Source organism: Salvelinus alpinus, chromosome 16 (genome assembly GCF_045679555.1).
Source record: "Salvelinus alpinus chromosome 16, SLU_Salpinus.1, whole genome shotgun sequence".
NCBI classification, from domain to species: domain Eukaryota; kingdom Metazoa; phylum Chordata; class Actinopteri; order Salmoniformes; family Salmonidae; genus Salvelinus; species Salvelinus alpinus.
The window spans coordinates 42,871,703-42,880,690 of NC_092101.1; the positions used below are offsets into that span (position 1 = coordinate 42,871,703).

The following is an 8,988-nucleotide window of genomic DNA, read 5'->3' on the forward strand; positions in this document are numbered from 1 at the left end:
GTGTACGTTGTTACACGGGAAGAGATACAGCAACTTCTAATGCGAGTTCGTTTCCCACAGCAACTAATTTTTCATTCCGGTTTGAGCAGTAAAAATGGCAAATAGGACTGTTAAAGATGCAAACAGTATACATGGAACAAATCCACAATACTTGGTAGAGAAAATTATTCGTACTCGAATTTATGAATCAAAATATTGGAAAGAAGAATGCTTTGGACTGACTGGTGAGTTGGAGTTAGCTAACGCTAGGTAGCTTGAAGTACAAATACCACACATGTAAACAAAGTAACTATTAGGAAGTGTGCTTACGTCTAGTACATTTTACCCTGTTAGTTACTTACACTCACTTAGACTCGCTCACACACTAATAGGAGGTTTATGCACACCAAAGGCATTGGCTTGGCTAGCCTTACTTGATGCCATGCATGTAGAAGGGTTTTGGAATGCTTTTGGAGAGTCTGTGTATTAGTTGCACTCCTTAAGTTGTGCATCATTCTGGTGGGTGGCGACGGAAAAGAGCCACAATATGTATAGTCTCTAGAAACCCTCGCTATCAAATAAACATCTGAATCCAACTTTTGTCCAAACCGCACCATGTTTGATCATCTTTCTAATCACTATTTTCTCATTGATCTACAGCCGAACTTGTCGTTGACAAAGCCATGGCGTTGAAGTTTGTCGGAGGAGTCTATGGAGGAAATATCAAACCTACACCGTTTCTGTGTCTCACTCTGAAGATGCTACAGATTCAGCCAGAAAAAGACATCATTGTAGAATTCATCAAGAACGAGGATTTCAAGTAAGTCTGGGCTTTTGGGCTGCTTATTATACGTCTTTATGTATTTAATCATCCATTTAAAAGTTAGATCAACTGTCTTCTAACTCCTAGCTTGACAAATGTGACATAAACAAATCGGTACGCTCATTCATTACAAACCTCACTGTGATGTTTTTCTTCACCTTAGGTATGTCCGCTTGCTAGGAGCAATGTACATGAGGTTGACTGGGACATCAGTGGATTGCTACAAATACCTGGAACCACTGTACAACGACTACCGAAAAATCAAGAGCCAGAACAGAAATGGAGGTGAGTCCTTTCGTTTATGTGTATAATGGAATGATTGTACAATGCAAAATGTCTCCTGGTTTTAAATGGCACCATATCCTTTCACTGTTTGTTTCAGAGTTTGAGCTGCAACATGTAGATGAGTTCATTGATGAACTGCTACACTCTGAGAGAATGTGTGACATCATCCTTCCCAGGCTTCAGGTAAGTCTACCCCCCTTGTATGTGCTCAGACCCCTTTTCACTGACCTAGACCGCTGACATTCTTTTGTGTGTGTTCACTACAGAAAAGGCAGGTCCTTGAGGAGGCGGAGTTGTTAGACACACGCATCAGCGCCCTAGAAGAGGACCTGGATGAAGTGGAGACCAGTGACGAGGAAGACGAGGAAGAGGAGAAGGTTGTCGTCTTATCTTTATCCACCTAGAGCCTGCATAGACTAACTGTAAAGTTGAGTAAACTTAGGCTAGTAGTCAGAGGAATGTTAATGTTGTTTCACTCTGTTCATGTCTGTCTCTTATCTCCTGTCTGTCTGTTCAAATGTCTACAGCCAGAGAGAGTTCAGACCCCGGAGCCCCACAGACGGAGTTACCGGGACAACGACCGCCCTCGCCGTTCGCCCTCGCCACGCTACAGACGCAGCCGTTCACCCAGACGGTAACTAGTAATTGATCTAATCTAAAGTCCAGAATCACCTTTATTCGCCATTTACACATACTCAGAATTAATTTCTTTTCACATCCTGAAGACACTAAACGTCTTTTATCCTTTTTATTCTGTCCAGGAGGAGCAGATCACCCAAGAGACGAAGGTATGTAGAGTCTCTACCTTGGTTGTTTTCTGCTGGATTTTCCTTGTGTTTTCCATTGTACCGTCAGATGGTAAACTCAGATATTGAAATATAATGTTAAAGAATTTAGTGTTTGATTTATAAAGGGACTAAAGCTTAGATTTAATTGAGTATGGTCTTGGTTACTTAAAAGCAGTGCTGTATTAATGTTGGCTGTATTGTTTCTGTTTTAACTCACAGCCCATCCCCCAGACGAGAGCGCCACCGCAGCAAAAGTCCCCGTCGCCACCGCAGCCGCTCCCGAGAGAGACGTCACCGCTCAAAGTCCCCAGGTATCATAGCAACGCCATACTGCATCGCACTACATCAAAAGTCGCATATTTGTTTATGCTTGTGACTGTCAGCTATAATCATTTGACTTTAACATGTTTGTAACAATAGTCCCAGTCTGACCTAGAGGTGCTCTGTTTTGTCCCAGGCCATCACAGAAGCCACAGGCATCGCAGTCACTCCAAATCCCCAGAGAGGTAAGTCATGGAGCAAGAGAAAGACCCTCGCCACTATACTAGTTTAAAATGCCACTTTCAATGTTCTTGGTGTAGTTGAATTGTCTGTGAATACCAGCATATGAAAGATGGAGATGTTTTTTGTGTGAGAGTAGCTAGGTTTCCATCCAATTGGCGACAGATTTTCATGTGAATATTCTAAATTCTGCATGAAACAATAAGCGCATTTTCCCACAAATGGATTTATTGCAGATAAAAGGCTGTGTGTGATGTAGTGCACATAAAAAAAATATTTTGCTATTAAATTCCCATGTACAGTCGCATTTTTAACTCTACTGATGGTTTTGACAAACAAACTGGCATTATATAGCAAATGTGCCCTCTCTGGTCTTGGCACATGCTCTCTAGCTAACAGCTGGCAGACACATTGTGGGTAGGCTACCTACATGATGAGATTGTTGTGGTCCCTCGATATTTATTGGAAAAGAGCATCATACTCATCACCTTCCCGTTCACCACCCTGTGAAGTTCATCATATCCGAATAAGCTGCATGCTTTTCCATATGATTGTTATGCCAATATTTGCGCATAAAGGCGTTTCCACTGCCATTTCTCGCATAATTAAGTTTACCGACCCAAAAAGATCCCACCATGTTGAACAAACATTGTCTGTTGAAATGTATAGAATTGTACCGGCATTTCCTGTTTCCATCAGCCCGGTCATTACTTTTTTAATGCGTCATGTAATTCATGCTCATTAAATGGTTGGATGGAAACCTGGTTTATGTCACCTACTGTTGTTGATTTGTTCATCTCTGTTCCAGGAGTTCAAAAAAGAGCCACAAGAAGAGTCGAAGAGGGAACGAGTGACCCATTTTTGTATTTTGTTCTCTTGGACATTTCCTCTTTTTGACTTGGAAGTTAATGTGGCAAAATGTTTACGTCTGTGTATGGAATCACTGGTATTTTATATTTAATTTTGGAAACTGATTGCATTTTTTTGATATTTTCAGACCATGTTGCAGTAAAAATCTATCTCCAATGTATTTCTAAAATCTGCAGCTCGTATGGAGCTGTCCACAACCCTATACATCAGTGGAAAAAGTTTCTCAATGTTTTAAACATAAGGACCTTTTGTTGCGTGATCCGGTGTGATTGTGGCAACACTGGCTAATCAGTAAGGGTATGTCTAGAAAATAGAACTCAACTCGTAGACCGGGCAAAACTGACCCGACATCAGAAGGGAAATAAGCTGTGGGACGTCAATAAGGGTTTCTACTTCTCTAGGCCATCTGCTTTCTTTCAGGAAGTTCCCAGAAGGCATCCAACATATTTATCCACTCTGATAGTATGTCATCTGTTTAGACCATGTGTCAAACTCATTCCCCTGAGAGCAGAATGTCCCTAGGTTTTCGCTCCTCCCTTGTACTTGATTGATTAATTAAGGTTACTGATTAGTAAGGAAGTCCCCTCACCTGGTTATCTAGGTCTTAATTGAAAGGAAAAACCTGCGGACTCTAGGCTGTCTGTGGAATGAGTTTGAAACCCCTGGTTTAAACTCGGCTTCCTGATGTAAAACCCCACTCTTTGTCAATGGTAGAATTCAATTCAACTACAATCCATTGAATATGGGATCTTTTTTTAATTGGATGTTAAATGTGTTCAAAGGTTTTACGTCTGTATGGAACCCCTGGTGTTTGTATTTCATTTTAGAAACTGATTGCATTTTTTTATATTTTCAGACTATGTTACAGAAAGAATCAATCTGAATTGTATTTCTTAAATCTGCAGCTTATAGGCAGCTGTCAACAACCCAATGCACCAGCAGAGACCTTTGCTCAATGTTTTGAACATGAAGACTGAGGATGTCATGTCTGCACAGTCTCCTTGTTGTATGGATTGTCAGTCCAAGCAGGTCTGGGACCATGGTAATAATGGTTGTTAATCCCAATTTGATTTGTTTTAACAAGACCCTTGAGAGCTGTTGTAAAAACAATGGGTAATGTGATGTGCCTCATCTTTACAGAATAAGTGTGAAAATAGTTGCATTTGATTTGGATGTCTCTCAATGCGTATGTTGTCCTTGTCTGAATGTGGGAATGCTATGATTTACACACTGAAAGTGTTTGCCACACTTATACAAATAAAGAACTTATTTTGCCCCCATTGGAAATATTATGAAAATAGGTGTTATGGGCATGAGCAATTCTTTTAGTATAAAAACACAAAAATAATTTAAACAATAGTTTTATTTGCATTGCGCTTTCAACAACAACAAAAAACATTTGGCACATTTTGTTTAGCACCAACCTGGTCTAAAGAGCCCAAAGAGCATAAAAAGAAAATACATTGTATGTACAATATGGGACCCTCAATTTGGTTAACCTCTTTGATTGGTTAATTCTCCTCCTTGCTTTTATTCATTGTGAGAAGAAAGGTTTTCGAGAAATTCCCAGATTTCTGCACATCTTTGATTTCTTCCCCGTTGTTCAATCTTCCTCAAGATGTTGAAACTCTTTTTACCGTATTTGTTAGGATTTGGTATTTCTGCTGCCTTCTTGTGATAATCAATTGATGCATTGCGATCCTGGATGTGGAAGTTGTTGTATGTAGCGTAATGGAAGTAGAGCATCTGCAACTCGTATGGATCCTGCTCGCTGGAGAATAAATTCTCATAGATCTGATTGGCCATTTCTGTCCTGTCAATGTCTGATTCTGCGTAGATGCTTGCAAGCTCCAGTTGGACCTTTAGTGATGTCTCTGGATAGAGTGAGATCAGATCTGTATAGAGACTGATGGCTCTGTCGCACATGCTCTGCCTCCTCGGACTGTCCTCCTTTGAAAATATTTTCCATTTGTAGGAAATCGCTAGCTGTTTTTTCAGGTAGCGCACATTTGGATGTCTTTCCAGAGCCTCGTCTGCTAGGTCAATAGCTTCATTGTGTGATAAATATGTTCTGTAAAACTTAAGTAAGGGTCTAAGACCACTGTAGCAACTGACAGGCTTCTTTAAAATTTGCTGCGCTAGCTGTCGCGCTTCCTCCCTTCTCACCTGGCCACTCCGGCCAAGTCTTAGCAGATAGATACTTGCTACATACAAGTTGTCTGGATCGTGTTCCTTGGCAAGTCTCAGCTCCTCTAGAACCTCAGACTCCTTCTGTTGGGTGATTGGATGAAAATAGACTGATTCTAAGGCCAAGGCATGGCTCGATTGCCACTCCTTTCTCTCAGGTTCCATCCCAATAGCCATTTGAAAGTAATCTATTGCTTTCAGTCTTTTGTCCTGGTCAAACTTCATAAGGGTCCAGGCTTTTTCAACACACACCTCAGGGTGCAGTTCTCCCTGGGAAGGCGAGGGGTAATCTCGTAGCAGTCCCTCAACCTTTGTCAAGCACCGCTGGCTCTCTGCCAGGTTATCCAGGTGATAGTGCACCCAGGCTAGGTTCCCATAGTGGACCAGCTGCCAAGGACCCATCGTGTCTGAAGGACTGTTTAGGTGAAAGGCCTCCTCTGCCTTACTGAGGCACTGCAGGGCTGCGTCAGTGGAGTCCAGGGTGTGGTGTATGTAAGCCCACAAGTTGTACATCTGACCCAGCCATGGAAAGCCCTCGTCACTGCCAATGTCCTCCAGGTGATTTCTGTGAATGAGCAGCTTGGACCTGCTGACTTCCAGTCCCCAGGTGAAGTGACACTCCAGCTCTTCCAGTTTAGTCTTCAGGGCGGTCTGAGCAGGGCTGGTTAAGACAAGGGTTGGAACAGGAAACTGATTTAAAACTATTAAGCATCAAGATCAAAAGTTAATGTGATACAAGTCCATCCCTAATCTAATTTGAGTTAGTTAACATTGAGTTATATTGAATCTGCAGTTTTTTGTTGATTTTCTTTATTTAAGGAGTACTTACTTCATAGTTGAGCAGGAGTATGATTTATTGTGTCTGTCTTGAGTTTCCTGGACAAGTGAGTAAACACCCTGGCTTTATATCCATGTCCTTACCGTTATCTTGCAGTGCAGTGGGTTGGGTGCCATAAAACCAATGTTCACCTCCACGTAATGCTTGGACTCTGCTTTCCATTTCAGCGAACAGAAACACACATATTGAAGGCTTTTACCTACATGTATAGGTGACTGCCCTAGACATCGCTCTCATGTAATTTCCTACAAAGAGAATGAACTGTAGTATATACAGTACCAGTCAAAAGTTTGGACACACCTACTCATTCAAGGGTTTTTCTTATATTTTTTCTATTTTCTACATTGCAGAATAAGAGTGAAGACATTAAAACTATAAAATAACACATGGAATCGTGTAGTAACCAAAAACGTCTTAAACAAATCAAAATATATTTTATATTCTTCAAAGTAGCCACCCTTTGCCTTGATGAAAGCTTTGCACATGCTTGGCATTCTCTCAACCAGCTTCACCTGGAATGCATTTCCATTAATAGGTGTGCCTTGTTAAAAGTTCATTTGTGGAATTTCTTTCCTCTTTAATGCGTTTGAGCCGATCGGTTGTGTTGTGACAAGGAAGGGGTAAAACACCAAGTCCATATTATGGCAAGAACAGCTCAAATAAGCAAAGAGAAAGGACAGTCCATCATTACTTTAAGACACGAAGGTCAGTCAATGCGGAAAATTTCAAGAACGTTTAAAAGTTTCTTCAAGTGCAGTCGCAAAAACCATCAAGCGCTATGAGGAAACTGGCTCTCAGCAAAGGAAGACCCAGAGTTACCTCTGCTGCAGAGGAAAAGTTCATTAGAGTTAACTGCACCTCAGATTGCAGGCCAAATAAATGCTTCACACAGTTCAAGTAACAGACACATCTCAACATCAACTGTTCAGAGGAGACTGTGTGAATCAGGCCTTCATGGTCGAATTGCTGCAAAGAAACCACTACTAAAGGACATCAATAACAAGAAGAGACTTGCTTCGTCCAAGAAACACGAGCAATGGACATTAGACCGGTGGAAATCTGTCCTTTGGTCTGATGAGTCCAAATTTGTGATTTTTGGTTCCAACCGCTGTGTCTTTGTGAGATGCAGAGTAGGTGAACGGAGGATTTCCGCCTGTGTGGTTCCCACCGTGAAGCATGGACGAGGTGGTGTGGGGGTGGTTTGCTGGTGACACTGTCAGTGATTTATTTAGAATTCAAGGCATACTTAACCAGCATGGCTACCACAGCATTCTGCAGCGATATGCCATCCCATCTGGTTTGCGCTTAGTGGGACTATCATTTTTTTTTCAACAGGACAAAGACCCAACACACTTCCAGGCTGTGTAAGGGCTATTTGACCAATAAGGAGAGTGATGGAGTGCTACATCAGATGACCTGGCCTCCACAATCACCCGACCTCAACCCAATTGAGAAGGTTTGGCATGAGTTGAACCGCAGAGTGAAGGAAACGCAGCCAACAACTGCTCAGCATATGTGGGAACTCCTTCAAGCATTCCAGGTGAGTACCTCCTGAAGCTGGTTGAGAGAATGCCAAGCGTGTGCAAAGCTGTCATCAAGGAAAAGGGTGGCTACTTTGAAGAATCCAAAATATATTTTGATTTGTTTAACACTTTTTTGGTTACTACATGATTCCATATGTTTTATTTAATAGTTTTGATGTCTAATTCAAGAAAAACCCTTGAATGAGTAGGTGTATCCAAACTTTTGACTGGTACTGTATATTGTTTCAAATGGTAAACTATGCACTTACTTCAGTATACAGTTGTACTTACTGGCCAATATGACATACAGTAATTGCCCTGTTTTAACATTCAGCTTTGATCTTTGATATTAAGTATGTAGCTGGACAAAATATACAGTATATTAATAGATTTTTTGTGTATTTGTATTGTATTTGCAAGACATTCTACTGCACTGTTGGAGCTAATAACACAAGACATTCTACTGCCCTGTTGGAACTAGTAACAAGACATTATTTAACCAGCTAAGCTAGCTGAGAACAAGTTCTCATTTACAACTGCGACCTGGCCAAGATAAAGCAAAGCACTGTGACACAAACAACAACACAGAGTTACACATGGAATAAACAAACATACAGTCAATAATACAATAGAAAAAGTCTATATACAGTGTGTGCAAATGAGGTAGGATAAGGGAGGTAAGGCAATAAATAGGCCGTAGTGGTGAAATAATTACAATATAGCAATTAAATATGGGAGTGATAGATGTGCAGTAGATGAATGTGCAAGTAGAGATACTGTGGTGCAAAGGAGCAAAATAAATAACAGTATGGGGAGGAGGTAGTTGGATGGCTATTGGCTATTTACAGATGGGCTATGTACAGGTGCAGTGATCTGTGAGCTGCTCTGACAGCTGGTGCTTAAAGTTAGTGAGGGAGATATGAATCTCCAGCTTCAGTGATATTTGCAGTTCGTTCCAGTCATTGGCAGCAGAGAACTGGAAGGAAAGGTGGCCAAAGGAGGAATTGGCTTTGGGGATGACCAGTGAAATATACCTGCTGGAACGCGTGCTACGGGTGGGTGCTGCTATGGTGACCAGTGAGCTGAGATAAGGCGGGGCTTTACCTAGCAAAGACATATAGATGACCTTTAGCCAGTAGGTTTGGCGACGAATATGAAGCGAAGGCCAGCCAACGAGGACATACAGGTCGCAGT

At 41.5% G+C, this 8,988-nt stretch overlaps 2 protein-coding genes across 2 annotated transcripts; one reads left to right on the top strand and one right to left on the bottom strand.

Moving 5' to 3' along the window:
- Position 1: 1 nt before the first annotated feature.
- prpf38a (pre-mRNA processing factor 38A) lies at positions 2-4,526 on the top strand. Its single transcript, XM_071346317.1, has 10 exons — positions 2-224; positions 640-799; positions 966-1,087; positions 1,185-1,270; positions 1,354-1,464; positions 1,615-1,721; positions 1,849-1,875; positions 2,095-2,186; positions 2,333-2,381; positions 3,185-4,526. The coding sequence occupies exons 1-10, from the start codon at positions 95-97 to the stop codon at positions 3,228-3,230; spliced, it is 930 nt and encodes a 309-aa protein (XP_071202418.1). The 5' UTR covers positions 2-94; the 3' UTR covers positions 3,231-4,526.
- Positions 4,527-4,771: 245 nt separating this feature from the next.
- On the bottom strand, positions 4,772-6,387 carry LOC139540629 (interferon-induced protein with tetratricopeptide repeats 2-like). Its single transcript, XM_071344438.1, has 2 exons — positions 6,355-6,387; positions 4,772-6,123 (listed from the first exon to the last, which is right to left on the bottom strand). Exons 1-2 carry the CDS (start codon positions 6,385-6,387, stop codon positions 4,777-4,779), a joined length of 1,380 nt encoding a protein of 459 aa, XP_071200539.1. The 3' UTR covers positions 4,772-4,776.
- Positions 6,388-8,988: the final 2,601 nt, after the last annotated feature.

Bases quoted from the DNA above. Each gene is read 5' to 3' on its own strand.
- prpf38a (XM_071346317.1), top strand. From the start codon at position 95: ATGGCAAATAGGACTGTTAAAGATGCAAACAGTATACATGGAACAAAT. The intron at 1,271-1,353 runs GTAAGTCTACCC...TGTTCACTACAG, and splicing joins TCATCCTTCCCAGGCTTCAG to AAAAGGCAGGTCCTTGAGGA. The intron at 1,876-2,094 runs GTATGTAGAGTC...TTTAACTCACAG, and splicing joins AGATCACCCAAGAGACGAAG to CCCATCCCCCAGACGAGAGC.
- LOC139540629 (XM_071344438.1), bottom strand. From the start codon at position 6,387: ATGGCACCCAACCCACTGCACTGCAAGATAACG. The intron at 6,124-6,354 runs GTAAGGACATGG...GTTTTAAATCAG, and splicing joins CACTGCACTGCAAGATAACG to TTTCCTGTTCCAACCCTTGT.